This window comes from Phyllostomus hastatus, unplaced genomic scaffold (genome assembly GCF_019186645.2).
Source record: "Phyllostomus hastatus isolate PE091 unplaced genomic scaffold, TTU_PhHast_1.1 phas_scaffold_216, whole genome shotgun sequence".
Lineage (NCBI taxonomy): Eukaryota > Metazoa > Chordata > Mammalia > Chiroptera > Phyllostomidae > Phyllostomus > Phyllostomus hastatus.
The window spans coordinates 16,110,373-16,124,660 of record NW_025334018.1 but is presented as its reverse complement, the minus strand read 5'-3'; the positions used below and the strand labels follow the sequence as shown (position 1 = coordinate 16,124,660).

Here is a 14,288-nt window from a genome sequence, read left to right as displayed (position 1 = left end):
AGCCGGGAACTTGAGGGAATGACGCAGTTGTAGGGTAATCTGGGACCAGGGCAATGTTAAAAAGCCCTGGGCAAGTTCAGCTGAGACGTACTTATGGAACCATCTTAACCCCTGAGGGTTCTGGATTCACCAGTACGTCAAGCCTGATACGCAGACCGAATCAGAAAAAGTACAGCCTCTGTTATGTGGGGAGGGGACTCCACGACGGGAGACTCAAGACCGCTGTGGACAGTGGGTCCTAGAAGCCGCGGACAGTGCCCCCAGGCGGTCCCGGAACTCTTCACTAGCCCTCTGAGAAAATAGGGCCCTGGAGAGTAAAATGCCTGGTCAGCCAGTTAGCGGACTTGGAACTCCCAGTCTGGTGCTCCCCATGCTCTGCTACTGGAGACAAGCTGGGGAGGAAGCTCAAGGTTGGCTCACCCAACAGGAGGGGACAGAAGTTGTATCAGCAGAGGAAGTTGCCAAATAGAGCACCTGGCAAGACTATTAGTGCGTCTCCGGACCATCAGCCAGTGCAGCTGCTCAAGACTGACCCCTGGCAGCAGCCTGCTCCTATGAAGGGTCGTGCCCCCGGCTCTGCTGGGTGCTGGGGAGCCTACTGGGAGACGTGTACACAGTGTACACAGCGGGGCAAAGACGGTGAGCACAGCCTTCACCTGGGAGTTTGTTTCGAAAGAAGGTAAGCAGAGCCTAGGCCATGATCATCCAATCCTGCTTCTCCGTCCCAGGTGGCGTGGGGACTCCCACTCACGTTCGGTCTGGGCCAGGGAGGGAGGCAGGGCTGCCGCTGGGCCACGCCCCGTGTGCCAGCTCCTCCCGCCTCCCCACCTCGGCCCCCATCCGGCCCAGAAGAAGCTGCAGGGGCGGCACAGCCGATGAAGATGTGTTTATTGGGGAGGAGACGGACTGAACAGAACCCTACCGAATCTAGCCACGAGTGCGCCAGGCTTAGGACAGAGACAATAAATAGATGGTAGCTGGAGAGGGCTCCCAGCACAGCCAGGGGGGACATCACTCGCCCGACCGCGGGGCTGGTCTGTCCTCCTTGCTGTGGGGGTGGGGTGTGGGGCTGGCTGCGGACTGGGGACCTGGAAGAGGAGTTCTCGGGGCGTCTTCCGTCTTGCTGCTGCGAGAAGGCCTTGGTCTTGGAGAGGTCTGCGTTGGTGCCTACGGGGTTATCTGAGGAAAGAAGGATCGTGGTGAGGCCGGACCAGGGAAGGAGACCCCAGGGCTCAGGCTGACACGCAGCTTGGAGCCTCCAGGCATGGCCGCACGCCCGAAGTCAGGCCCCCGGGGGACCGAACGGCCTGTGCCCAGTACCGGTCACACTCAGTCCCGCCCCGGGGCTGTGCCTGCCGGCTAGTCCCCCCGCTCTTCTCACGGTCTCCCAGGGAGCACCCCAATTTCCACTGGGAGTGAGGACCCCAGAGCGCCCTCACCCCCAGCGTCCTCCTGACGGCCTCCAGCCGTGCCAGGACCCGAGGGGCCTCCTGTGGACACAGCATCTGCAGCTCCCCTGGCCTGATGTGCAGCAGCTGGGACCCCATCAGGGACCCCAGGGTTTTCACCGTGCTGGGGACAGAAACAGGAGCGGTCGGTGGTGGGGCCAAAGGACTCGGCCTGAGTCTTTGGGTAGAGAAGGGGCTGTTTGGGCCGGCAGGCTGGGGTGACGGGAGAATTCAGGGAACAGGGCATCTGAAGGTGAAGGAGGAAAATGTGCATTTTGGCTTAAACCATTTTCAGAACTCCTGGGCGGGCAGGGGGAGGTGCTCTGGGCGAGGATCCTGTGGGGGTGGGGTGGCAGCCGAGGTTCTTCCTGAGTCTCTGGGGTCCCGCTGCCTCCCCCACGGCCAGGGCTGCCCGCTCAGCGCTCTGACGGGGGCTCGAACTCGGCCCTCCTGCTAACTCGGCAGTGGCAGCGCTGGGGCAGGGCAGTGGCTGTGGGGCTGTCGTGTGCTGTGTGTTGAGTACAGGTATGGGTCGGGCCGTATGCTCTGGGACCCTGAGTTTCCTTGGTTACAGTCTGAACCCTTACAGCCGCCCCATCCCCCGCCCGCCCCGTGGCTGAGCCACTCACAACGTGGAGAAGTTCTCTGCCTGCAGCCAGGCTCTGACCTCCTCGGGCCTGGAGCTGAGTCGAAGCACTGGAGTCTAGAGTCGGGGGGGGCATGGGGGTCAGAGGCCATCCCCTCTCAGAGCCCCCCACAGCCCCCACCATCGGGGTCCCTTCTCTGGGCTGCTCCATGGTGCCCCCATCTGGCCGGGACCAGGCTCAGCAGCACGCAGTGAGCACGTGATGGTGCGGATGAAATCAACCCGGGGCTGCCTCCTGCGCTGCCGTGGGCTCCCCTGCCCCCACCCTGACTCAGGCCTCAGAGCTTCTGGGTGGTCTAGGCCAGGCCGTACCCAAGGGGGCGGCTGGCTCTGGCCCCTGGGGGTCCCCGACTCCAGGGGTTCCAGGACGTTGCTGGGGATGTAGCCGCTCTCTCCTGTCTTATTCTTCACCAGCCACCACTGCTTGCTGTCGTCCAGAACCTGCCAGGAGCCACCCTCGGTCACCGGAGCCTCTGTCCAGCCAGCCTCCCCTCCCCCACAGGGCTTGCTCCCTCCCGGCCCTCCCCCACTTTCTCCGTCTCTAGGCCATGCACCCCAGCAGCCGCCCCCCCGCGTCCCCCCTCACCCCAGGCTGCCTGTAGCTCCCACCCGCTCCCACCTCCTCTTCTAGGCTAAAGCCCCCGCCTCACCTGCACCACCTCTCCCTGGGCCACCGTCAGCTCCTTGGGGTTCCTAGCTTGAAACTCGTGTACGACTTGCATTCTCGGGGCTTGGCTGACAGGTCTAGGGGTGAAGGGCACAAGGTTGGGGTCCCCAGACTGAGGGCCACGGTTGTGTGTCTCCTCTGGAGCCAAGTACCGGGTGCTCCCTGACCTAATACCACCCCCCCTCCCCCAGAGACAGTCAGGATGGGCCTGAGAAACCGAGCCGTGTCCTGCCCCAGAGCCCCAGAGAGCGCCCGCCTGGGGTCTGGAGGCGACTGTTAGGTCTCCACAGTGTAACGGCAGGGCCATGGGAGGCCGGGCCCCGGCTGGGGTTTCCTGCAGGCAGCGGGAGTCCGCATTGTGGCTGGTTTCTGAAGGCTCTCCCAGCTGCAGGCTTTCCTACACCTGAGCTCTCCTCTGCGCTCCGGGAGATCCGGGAGATAAGAGGCACGTGTGGGCAGTGTCGCCAGAAGGGGGATGAGAGCGCAGGTGGCAAACACAAGGCCTGTGGGCTGAGTCTGGCTCCCCGCTCCTCACAAACACACAGTCCCAACCGACTGAGCTCCGGGCTTACTGGAAGGAGGCGGAGTCCTGGTATCCCGAGGGTGCCTGTGGGGCAGAACAGAGTGAGCAGGGACAGGGGCCAGCCGGCCTGGGGGTGGGGAGCTGGCCTCAGGCCACAGACCCTCCCCTGCCTGCCCACCACCTAGGTCTGGGCACCAGGGGCCGCGTGACCGTGGTTGGGACGGAAAAGGCAGAAAGTAGTCAGAGACCAGGGCTTTGAGTGAGGCTCTGCGCTCAGCTCCCCCTTACCTGGTTGGAAGGTTCTGGAATCTGCCAACCATCAGAGAATGTGGGTTGGTAGGGTCGGGGCTCCTTGCCTGTCCAGTTGTCCCTGGGGAGAGAACCAAGCTGAGTCCAGCCTGTGCCGGTGTGGGGTGTGGGACGGAGGAGTAGACAGAGCCCCGCTTTGGGGTCTTCCAGGTTGTGGAGGACGTGGCCCATGCACGCAGACGAGGGGCCCCAGGACACCCCCGACGGAGCAGAGGGCGGGGTGTGAACAGACGCCACGGCGCGGGGCTCCGTGGCCAGTGTCACCTCTGCCCCTGGGGTGCAGCTGCATCAGCTCCACGAGAGCACGCTGGGCACCCGATTGCCCTGACTGGAGGTTCGAATTACAGCGGAGGGGGCAAGGGTGACCGTTCCCTCTCCTGCCCTGTCACCGCACTTGGGCCGCCCTGGGTCACTGCTCCTCTCACGCTGCGCTGCGCGACCCTCGCATGCCTGCGATAGGGAGCTTCTGGACAGCTGCTATTCTGAGTGCAGCGGAGGGGACGTAGGCAGCAGCTAATAAATATTCAGTGGGAACAAATAAGCCGTTTCCTCTTTTGAATCTTTTTAAATGGCTCCTCTCTTCGCCCTAAAAACACGCTCAGGTCTTCCCTTGACAGTGCTATCCTGTTACCTTCCGCTTCAAGCTGTCTTTCTGTGACCTCCTCTTTCCCAGATTTTTGGGGGATGTGTCTGTGTGCCCCACCTACATTTTTTCTCCGCCGGTCCTTTTACCCCTCCTGGACACGTGGCGTCCACCGCTGCCCCTGCTCTGCCGGGCCCAGTTCCCCCGAAGCCCCAATCGCCACACCCAATGGCGTGTGTGGTTCCTACCCTTCTGGGCCGCAGCGTTTAGCGTTGTTCATGGCTTTGGGTAGATTTGCCTGCGGTCCAGTCACCTACATGAACCTGGTCTGAAGTTTGACTCTTTTGAGGGTTTTTACATCCTCCTTAGCTTTGTTTTCTGTATTTTTGCCTTTCAATTCATCGTTCATTAATTTTTTGTTGTTATTTTAGGCAATTAGAAAACATTTTAGGGTACATCTGACCTATTTTTTTTTATCAAAACTGATAAATGGGCTCAGATTGCCGGGGCTGGGGAGAGGGAGGGTCAGCACAGAGTTTTGTAATTGTTGAATTTTTTTTTTCTGTCTGGGGTGATGGAAAAGTTCTACAGATGGGCTGTGGTGATGGTTGCCTACCATGAAGTTTTTAATGCCATTGAATTACACTCTTAAAAACATCCAAGTGGCCCTGGCTGGTGTGGCTCAGTGGATTGAGTGCTGGACTGCCAACCAAAGGATCACCGGTTCGATTCCCAGTGAGGGCACATTCCTGGGTTGCGGGCCAGGTCCCCAGTAGGGCTCACATGTGAGACAACCACACATTGATGCTTCTCTCCCTCTCTTTCTCCCTCCCTTCCCCTTTTTCCAAAAATAAATAAACAAAATCTTCTAAAAAAAAAAAACAACAACAAGCCTGAATTCACAGGAATGAAAAATACTTGCAAAATAAAGTCATTTAAAAAAAAAGTTCAAGTGGTAAATCTTATCTTAGGTGTAGTCTATCACAACTAAAAAGCTAGACTACACTGAATCATAACTTACGTCTTCGGATGGGGCTGAAGTGAAAAGAACCACCCACTAGCAACTCACTTGGACAAACAGGTGCCTTAGCTCCTGGTGGGCGTCTCTCTCCAACACCCTTTTCTCTCTTGGTTTATGCGTCTGCTTTTTTGTTTCTTCTTTGAACTCTCAGGAATTTCCCTTTGCTTCCTTAAGCCCCTTTCCTTCCTCCAGCCACGTGTAGGAGGTTCCTTTCTCTCACGGGACAGGATGGAGCCACCTTGCTTAGAAGGGTGCATCGCAGGGCTGCCCTGCTGCCACGCTCGCCTCTAGGGGGCGCCAGGCATCATCCCTGGACTGACTGCTCTCAACCCCACACAGCCGGGTCGGCCGTCCCACCTGAGGGCTGGGCCACCCTGTCTCTGTGGCATGTTTCACGGGCACCTCAGCTCAGCACCTCCACGCTGGTTTGTCCCCCACTCCCGTGGCTGTCATCGATTTGACCTTGCGATCCAACTGCCCGTCTCGCTGTCTCCCTTTTGATCTTAACTCCTCGGCCAGCTGGTCGCCAAGTCTTACTGGAGTTACATCTGCAGCATCTCTTACTTACGTCGGGGATTCTTAAATGCTGGGCCTGATTGAGACAAAGTTTTCACTTCCTCCTTGACCAGAATGAGAAAATATTCTAGTGGGAGTTCGCCAACTCTCCTTTCTTGGGAAGAATTGTTCTTTTTTTTTCGAGATAACGCCTTCCCGTCAGTGCTGGGTGACGGTGAGAGGTGGTTTTAAGAAGAAATTGTTCGTACAGAGTGTGATAAAGGGTTGGGAACTCCGTGTTTGGGGAGGTTTCTGGCTTGTGGCAACTAGCCCCACCCAGCGCCCGGCCCTATGCCCCCCTAGCGCCTCAGTTCCATCTGGCCTCGTCCCCACTCACCGGCTGGTGGTCCAGGCCACACCCAGGCTCTTCCAGAGGTCAGTTTCGGGTGGGCTGAGACAGAGCTGCATCAGGTCCATGGCTTCGGGGGTGAGGAGGGGCGAGATCACCTGCGCTGCGAGGCCACGCTCAGGGCACTTGGTCAGGACCTAGAGGAAGGACAGAGGTGTCAGGAAGCCTTGGTCCCCGCAGGGCCCACCTGGAGTGGGAAGGGGCTCGGTGTCCCTGTGCCACCTTCTTTCTGCTCCTCCCCCTGCCGGCTCCCTTGGAGGCCTGGTGGCCGTGGCTCTGACCCCAGCCCCTGGAGTCTGCTGGGGGTGCTGTATACAGCAGGGATGGCGTCTTGGGGCCAAGGAGGGTGTGCTGGGGGAACGAGGGGCAGACCCCCCCAGCCTCCCTCCACTCTCTGCCTGCCACCCTGGCCTCTGCTTTGTCTGCATTTCAGCCGGTAGTCCCTTACCACCCCACCCTCCCCCACTCACCAAGTTCAGAGTGTTGAAGAGGAGATGCAGCAAATGGTCAGGACTTGGATTTTGCAGGTAGGCGGCCAGCTTGCCCTGGGGACACAGGGGGCTGCCATCACCACCCTCCACCCCACCCCACCTTCACCAGGACCCCAGGGCTTGTGATGGTTCCGGGCCGTGGTCGGGAGCCTGGCACTCTGCCAAAGTCCTCAGAGTGGGAGGGGAGTTTCGGGGGGAGAAGCCAGAGAAACCGGGATGCCCGTGAGCCCAGGGAGGAGGGGTTGCTGGGGGCGGTGGTGTGAGGAAGGGCTGGGGGACTTGTGGGGGCCACACACCAGGAGGTTGAAGCTGTACTTGAACTTCTGGAAGCAGTCGATGTACTGTGCCTGTGTCACCCCTGTGGGGGGAGGGGAGAAGGCAGCGGGTTGCAGACTCCCCCCAGACCCCCCCAATTCCTCTCCCTTGGCCCTCAGCACTCACCCCCCTGATACTTGTCTTTTTTCTTCCCCAGTACAGTCTTCTTCTTCAGAGTGGCGTTCGCCTCCGCCTCCTTCAGCCGTCCCACAAACAGCTCGATGTCCGCCAGGATGCGGTTCAGCACCTCCTGCACCACAGACAGCGTTGGCCTTGCGAGGACGATTCGGCCCCCAGAACGGCCACCCCTGCCCCTGCAGAGCCGCCCTGTGCCCCCTCAGCCCAGGGCCTGGCCTGGCCGTCCTGGGACCCGGTTTCCCTGGGGGAATGGAAGAGTTCGAGTCCTCCCTCCCTCCAGCCTCAGAGAGCTCGGCTGGCCCAGCCGCTGTGCAGTTACCTGGTCCCTCGCTGGGTCCTGGGGGGATGGGGGCCTTCTTGGAGGAGGCGGCGGGATAGCGCTCAGTTCTCGGGCGCTGGAGTGTCGTGACAAGGGCCTCGGGGATGGCTGTGTGTCTGCAGTGGAAGGGGACGATGGCCTCTTTGATCTTTGGTCTAAACTTCCTCCTCCCACGGGTCCCCACACTCCAGACTCACTGTGCTCTTTGGCCATCCAGGGGGGCTGTTCCGGAGGGAACCCCCGCTCCTGGGCGGGGGCCTGCTCCTTGGGGAGTGGCCTTTCTTGAGGAGCCCCCCGCCATCTGTCCTGGCCTTGGTGAAGGGCTCCCAATGGGGGTCTGCTGCGCACAGGGTGGGGACACAGGTCTGACAGTGTTTTGGGGACAGAGGCTCTGCCCGCACTTCTCTGCAGGCCTCCACCCTGAACCTTCCCGACTCCACCCTGCCTTGTCGGTCTGCCTCTGGGCCCTCGCAGACCCAGGTCAGGCTCCCGGGACAGTCTCCAGTGTTCCTGGGCCGGCCCCAGCCCCTTCCTCACGCCCTTGCCTCCGGCCTGGCCCCACCCCAGCTCCAGGCCCGGGGTTCCTGGGCTCTCCCAGGTGTGGGCTGGGGTCTGGCCCACCCAGGCCCACGCTCAGAGACCCTGCAGGTGGCCCAGGGCAGAGACTGCCTACCTGCCCTCCCGCTCCTCCTCCAGGACCTTCTGCAGGCTGGTCCTCAGTCGCTGCGCCTGCAGGAAGCGGCAGCTGGGCAGGCTGTGTGGGTGCGCTTGGGGAGGGGTGACTGTTGCTGGGCCCCACCCCACCCCCCCTTGGCCCACCCAGGCCGCTCACCCCCACTTCCTGGCACTGGAAGAGCAGAGTGCTGCTGCCCAGCGGGCCCGGCTCCCGCACGGTGACGGCCAGGACGTTGTCATAAGAGCAGGAGCTGGGCGCCACGTCCACGGCCTGGATGCTGTCCAGGCGGTACGAGTCCAGCTCCTCCTGGGCCAGGTGGAATGGCCACCGTGAGGTCACTGACAGCCAGGGCGGTTCCTGGGAGTTCCCGACCTGGGTCGCCCGCCCTAGCCTGCAAGTGGCCTGGGGCTGAGCGCCCACGCCCCCGGCCCCTGGGCCTCTGCGCCCAGACGGGTGCCACACACGGGAGGGGCGGCTGCCGTTCGGGGCGTGGAGGCGTGGGGTTTGTGCCGGGGCTTGCTCTCCCACAGCCTGGTGACCCGTGACCAATGGCAGGGGGCGGCGGGAGGGCTGACCTTGGTCTCGATGTCCAGCAGCTGGAGCCAGCCGTCTCGGACCTGCAGGATCAAGTTCTGGCTCCACACCCGGCCCTGAGCGTCCACCTCCTGCAGCTTCTTCACGGCGTCGCTGGGGTCCCGGATGCCCTGAGTGCCCAGCTTGCACGTCATCAGGTGCTGCGGGAAGAGGAGGAGGCTTGGGGCTGGGAGCAGCCCTGGAGAGGGAGATCACGGGGGTGGGGGGGGGTGAGGGGGGTGGGCGGGGTGGGGGCAGGGCAGCAGAGGAGGAGGACAGGGCCCCCGGCCTCCCGTGGGGACAGCCCCGGGCAGTCCCATAAAGCAGCCTCCCAGGGCTCGTGAGAGCACCAGAAGCCGGCGAGGACAAGGGCCCAGAGCCGGGGTCTGATGGGCTGCATGAGGGGGTGTGGGGCCCTGGAGAAAGGACGCAGCCTTTAACAGTCCAGGCCAGCTGAGGGGGCTGGGTGGGGGCGGGCATGGGCTCCCAGCATGCAACCAAGGAAGTGGGAACCCCTGCAGGGGAGGATGTAGGACCCTCACATTCCATCCCTGGCTCCCTCTGCTCCTTTGGGAACCTCCTCCCCTAGCCTGGCCCTCCGCACGGACCCAGCATTCCTGTCTGCACGCCTTTGCTCGGGCTGGCCCTCCCGCCCCGCTCCCTGCAGGGGCTCATCCAGCCCTGGGAGCCGGAGTCTCTGGGGAGGAAGGCCCCGCCCCGCCTTCTCCCTGATTCCCGCCCAGTGTGGTCTCCCCTGGGGCCCCTCTCGCAGCTGGGGCTGATCCTCCCACAGGTTTTCGCTGTCATTCTCCCTCCTGGAGGAGACCCCTCCCTGTCCCATCCAAACGCAGCCTTCACATGTCACAGGCCTGCCGGCTTGCTGCTCGCGGTCCCCTGCAGGCCCTTGCTGGGGGAGCACCACCTGCCTCCTGCCCCATCCCACTGCCCTGCTTCCTGCACGGGCCCCGCTCCTCCCCTGGAGCAGCCACCAACCTGTTAGGGGACCCGGACATCACAGGCCAGCGCCCTGGCATCTCTGGCAGCCTGGACTCGCCTCCCCTCACTCTACACGAAGCCACTGCCCAACTCCCATGCCCGCCATGGAGCCCAGGACCCCCAGTCCTGGCCCAGCTGGCTGGGGAAGCCCACCTCTGCTGCCCTGTGGAACCTCCAGACCATCACCCCATGTCCCTCCCTCCTCTTTCTGGGGAGCAGCCCTGAGCCTGCTGCCGCCCTGGGGCGGTTTACATGGGGGCGCTTCTTTGGCCCGACCAGGGACCTGCGCTCCCCACTGCGTCCTTCCATCCTGTGCTGAGTTGGTTGCGCATACAGCCCTTCAGGCAACTAGATGTCACAGTGCCACTGTCCTCCTCCCAGGCAGGGCCGGAGCCTCCAGCAGCCCCTGCCCAGACACCTTCCTTGTGGGGACCGATGACCTCACACACTCCTTTCTCTGCCCAGCCAACCCAGCCAGCCCCAGGGCAAAGAGCAGTTCCCTGGGGACCGGAGGGTGTGGTGGGGGTGCTTGACATGCCTCCTGGCCGCTCAGTCCTCTGCTTGTCCCTGCCCGGGGACAGGACAGCTGCCCATTCAAGCTCCCGCCCTGCGGCCCTGCCGATTCCCAGCTTCCTGTGCCTCCCCAGCAGATTCCCAGCTGCCTGCGCCTCCCCAGCACTCAGCGCTCTGACACTCTGTTGGGTTCACTGGACCTGAGCCCCCCTTCCCCCCCGATCTGGCTGGGCAGGCTGCTGCCTTCCCAGGCGGGGACTCCTGGGACGTTGGGTCTTGGGCAGGGAGCTGGGCAGGGCACCCGGGTGGGAATCAGGAAACTCACCTCCACCCTGTGCTGCAGGGAGGTGGGCTCGGAGCTGAGGCTGTTCGAGTACTCCTTCCGCTGCACTGCGGGGGAGGGCATGAGGGGTGGGGGCCGGGGCGGGAGAGCCGGGTGAGACAGAGACAGAGGCAAAGGCGGGGGGGGGGGGCGCAGCATGGGCAGGGACAGGCCAGAGGACGGGGTCCAGGAAACTCAGGGAGGGCCAGCGAGAGCAGCCTGGAGGGAGAGCTTACTGTAAATGGCTTTGCTGCTGGGCCGGGCCATGGTGGCGCTGCTGGGGTGACTTCCTGGAACCCGAACGGAACCAAAGGGACAGCCGTCAGCTGGGGAGAGGAGCTGCGGCTCCTTCACCTTGTCCCTGACCCGGCCTGAGGCCCAGGCCAGGGTCTCGCCTGGGGCCTCCGAGACCAGACTCAGAGCCCCGGCTCCAGGGGCCTCTCCGGAGCTGCCTCCGGCTGCGCCCTCCTCCGAGGACCTCCGTGGGGCTAGGCCCAGCAGGCAGGCCCCAAGGCAGGCTCCCGGCCCCTCCCCATTTGGTCAGTGAAGCACATTCTGATGGGCCCAGGAAAGCTGGGTGGACAGGGACCTGAGACCAGATCCTGTCCTGGGCCTGAGGGGGCAAGGGGCCGGAGGGCGGGGCTGCACCCAGCTTCTGCAGCCAGGCGTCAGGGTCCTCAGCCTTCCCCACAAAGCGAGCCTCTGCCCGAGCCCGTTTCAATTCTGCAAACTGGGGGGAGGTCAGTGTTGGCTCTTAGGCTGGGGCCCCGCTCAGGAGGGGGGTGTCTGTGCACACGCACACACACACAGAGCCTGTGTCAGCGATCTGCACTCCCTCGAGTGTCTCGCCAAGTCTCCGGTCTCTGTGTCTTTCCACGCTCTGACCCCTCTGCCCGGAGCCCCTCGCACTCACCCCTACATTCCAGCCCAAGGATCACCTCCTCCATGAAGCCTTCCTTGATTACCCCACACGACCCTGCCCAGAGTGCCCTCCTGGTGCCATCTGGTACCTTGTCTGTTCCTGACAGCATCAGTCCCCCAGGCAGTGCTGGGAGCCCGGTGCCAAGGCCCCAGTGAACATTATGTCACTGAATTGTCACCACTGCTTGTAAGTGCTTCCTTGTGCCCAGCACTGTTCTCTGGACTTTACCTCCGGCAGCTCGTTTAACCCTCAGAGCATCCTCACAGGGTGGTGCTTTCCTCATCCCATCTACCAGATGCGGGCACCAAGGCTCAAAGGGGGCAATGGGCCCGAGGCCACAAGCGAGTATTTAACAGAGAACAGACCCGGCCCTGTCTGGCTGCCATCTCCGTGCTGCCGTTGTCTACACGTGTGCCTCTGTCACCGGGCTGCGAGCTCCCGAGGACAGGCTTGCAGGGCCCCGCGGTCTCCCCAGCTCCTTCCTGGCACAGAGGGGCCTGGGGGACGGAGATGCTGAAACGGGTGGGAGTGCACACGTGTGTGTGTGTGTGTGTGTGTGTGTGTGTGTGCTCGTTTGGGACGGGATCAGGCAGAGGTCAAGGGTACAGGCTGTTTGACTGAGGTGTCCGTGCATCTGCGAGGTATGCCTATGTCATGCCGAAGCCCTGGAGTACCCTGGGCAAAGTGTAAGAGAGCAGCGCACACCCTGGTTTATTGGGAGTTATTTATAGGAAAATAAGGTGACTCAGTGTGGGGCAGCCGGCTGCTAGCCAACAGTGAAGGGATTGTCGGGGAGGCTCTGGGTCCCCGTGCTCCTTGTTTGCGGGCTCCCCTTCCCTCTCCTAGGCCGAGGGGTGCTGGAAGCCTGCTCCCCCGCCCCCAGCCCCTCCCTTTCTCCCCGTGGCAACATTTCCTGCTTGTAGAGGCAGAAGAGAAAGAGGAGAAAGTAAGCTCCACTAGGGTCAACACCGCCCCCAACCCGGCCCCTCGCCGGGGCGGTCGCCGTGGGTCCCTGTGGGTCCCCGCTGCTGCTTCTGCTGCTTGAGGTCCCAACCACAGGAGAGGGGAGGCGGCGGCTTCGGCCCGACTCACCCCTGCAGTTTGCCCCACTCACCCCTGCGTTTAGGGGCTTGGCGTAGGGCCCCTGGGGAACCCTCTGGAGCGCCGGCTCCCTTCCCTTCTTCCCAGCTCGGCGGCCCCTGGTTGCGCCCCACAGCCCCACACCCTTCTTGGGGCTGCTCTTCCTCAGGGCATCTGGGAGTGGGCCAGAGACCCCGGCCTGGGGAGCCGCTGAGCTGCCCCCCCGCCCCACAACCCCGAGGGCCTGCAGCTCTCTGGGCCCTGACCCCCCCGAAGCCCAGGCCTCACCTGGCTGCCAGAGAGGCTCGTGGCTGGTCCCCCGAGGGGGCTGCTGTCGGGCTGGCGATCTGGCGCCGGCGGTGGTGGGGTCCGCGTCTTCTCTGCCAGCGCTCAGGCAGAGGCGCCGTGGGAGGCGGCCCAGCCCGGCCCAGCAGGCGGGCCTCGCTGTGGTGAGGCCGTGGCAGCCCCGCCCGCGCTCTTTGGACCCTGGCGGGTGGGGAGGCCTCACAGGCCACCATCTGCCTGACACTGGATGGAGTCTCGCCCCGTGGCCCCGTGTACGCCGGCAGGTGTCCCGAGGTTGGCCCTGCTTCCCGGCTTCCTCTGCTTGCCTCTGGCGTTAGCATGTGGCTCCTGCCCGTCTCCCTTCGGGTGCCTCTCCGGTGGCCCCGGGTCAGCATCAGCCACTAGACGGAGAGGGCGCCCATGGCTGGCCCAGGAGAGTGTGGCCTCTGCTGCGGCCAGGGGACAGGGGGCCAGAGGTGCACCCCAGGCCTGTGCTGCACGTGTGGGTGCGTGATCACGTGGGTGTGTGATCGCGTGTGCCCTGGGAGCAGGACACGGTGCTCCTCCCTGAGAGCAGATGGGGGCTGGGCGCGGGGACCCCTGGGGGCATTACCTGGAGGGCTGAGCATTCCTGCAGGTACAGCCTACCTCGTTCTGCCCTTTCTCCTGGCCCCTCCCACCCAGCAGGGACCCACCGCCCACCCCGCTCTGGCTCCTCTGCTCTCTCACCTCCCCACCCCACCCCGTGCCCTGGGGACCCCGACCAGGGTCCATGGCTGGCTGGCTTCAGCAAAGATGGGGACCTGAGGCCTGCCTCGGTCTCTCTTCACGAACCTGCCCAGTCCCTGTGCTTCATTTTATTTAAAAGCTCCCCTCGGTACCCAGTGTGGGCCAGGCCGCCGGCCCTCCGGGACTCGCAGTCCAACAAGGAGACGGGACATCAGACCTGACACCGCGGGAGGGAGGCCGGAGGGGGAGGGGAGGACGGAGATGCCAGAGTGGCCACGGGTCCCGTGGGCAGAGGGTCAGGGCCCCCGGTCTTGTGAGGGGCTGTGATGGGGCGTCCCGTGCTCTGGAGCCCGGCCTGCATCCTCACCCCTCAGCCCTTGGCTTCCCCCCGGGCCGTCCCAGGAGACCTCTCCACCCCGCCTCCAGCCCTCAAGGTCCTGGAAGGCTGGAGTCCCTGGAGTCCTGGGGTTGGATCCTGGCCAGGGGCCTCCCCCGCCTGCCAGAGTCCCTCACAAAGCCATCCGAGAGGCCCAGGGACCCAGTGCCTAGGGGCCGAGCCCTGGGCCACGGCCTCGTGGGAACCAGCCCTCCCGGCCCCCTAGGGTTCTGTTCTGTGGGTCTCAGCCTCCTGGTCCTTCAGCTTCTTTTGGGACAGAACAGCCTGCCCTTCGTTGTGCGCCCCCGCCCCTCCCACCCCTCCTGGCCCCCGGCCAGGCCCAGGGCCCAGCCAGGACCTCATCCCTGCCCAGCTCGGGCCAGGCCCCGTCCTTCCCGTAGCCCCTCCCCGAGTCTGGTCAGTGGGGGTGCACAAGAGGGCGGGGCGGGGCG

General features: G+C 63.6%; 1 protein-coding gene across 4 annotated transcripts; it reads right to left on the bottom strand.

Moving 5' to 3' along the window:
* Positions 1-871: 871 nt before the first annotated feature.
* EPS8L3 (EPS8 like 3) lies at positions 872-12,888 on the bottom strand. Of its 4 annotated transcripts, none has more exons than XM_045816816.1 (19): positions 12,735-12,888; positions 10,681-10,734; positions 10,448-10,512; positions 8,616-8,774; positions 8,197-8,346; positions 8,038-8,093; positions 7,562-7,704; positions 7,365-7,480; positions 7,034-7,157; positions 6,889-6,950; positions 6,572-6,646; positions 6,090-6,238; positions 3,573-3,654; positions 3,334-3,368; positions 2,745-2,838; positions 2,407-2,535; positions 2,078-2,151; positions 1,440-1,572; positions 872-1,179 (listed from the first exon to the last, which is right to left on the bottom strand). In XM_045816816.1, exons 2-19 carry the CDS (start codon positions 10,709-10,711, stop codon positions 1,168-1,170), a joined length of 1,689 nt encoding a protein of 562 aa, XP_045672772.1. In that variant the 5' UTR covers positions 10,712-10,734; positions 12,735-12,888; the 3' UTR covers positions 872-1,167. The 4 variants fall into 4 exon arrangements, with proteins under 4 accessions (XP_045672772.1, XP_045672773.1, XP_045672775.1 ...); XM_045816817.1 differs by having other exon boundaries at positions 7,562-7,701; XM_045816819.1 differs by lacking the exon at positions 1,440-1,572.
* Between the last annotated feature and the right edge of the window lie 1,400 nt (positions 12,889-14,288).

What these genes read in the sequence shown, in the direction of transcription:
- EPS8L3 (XM_045816816.1), bottom strand. Translation starts at nt 10,711, where the DNA reads ATGGCCCGGCCCAGCAGCAAAGCCATTTACA. An exon ending in CTGGATGGCCAAAGAGCACA is followed by an intron (nt 7,481 to 7,561) that starts GTGAGTCTGGAG and finishes CTTCCACTGCAG; the next exon opens with ACACACAGCCATCCCCGAGG. An exon ending in CAGGACTCCGCCTCCTTCCA is followed by an intron (nt 2,839 to 3,333) that starts GTAAGCCCGGAG and finishes CTTCACCCCTAG; the next exon opens with ACCTGTCAGCCAAGCCCCGA.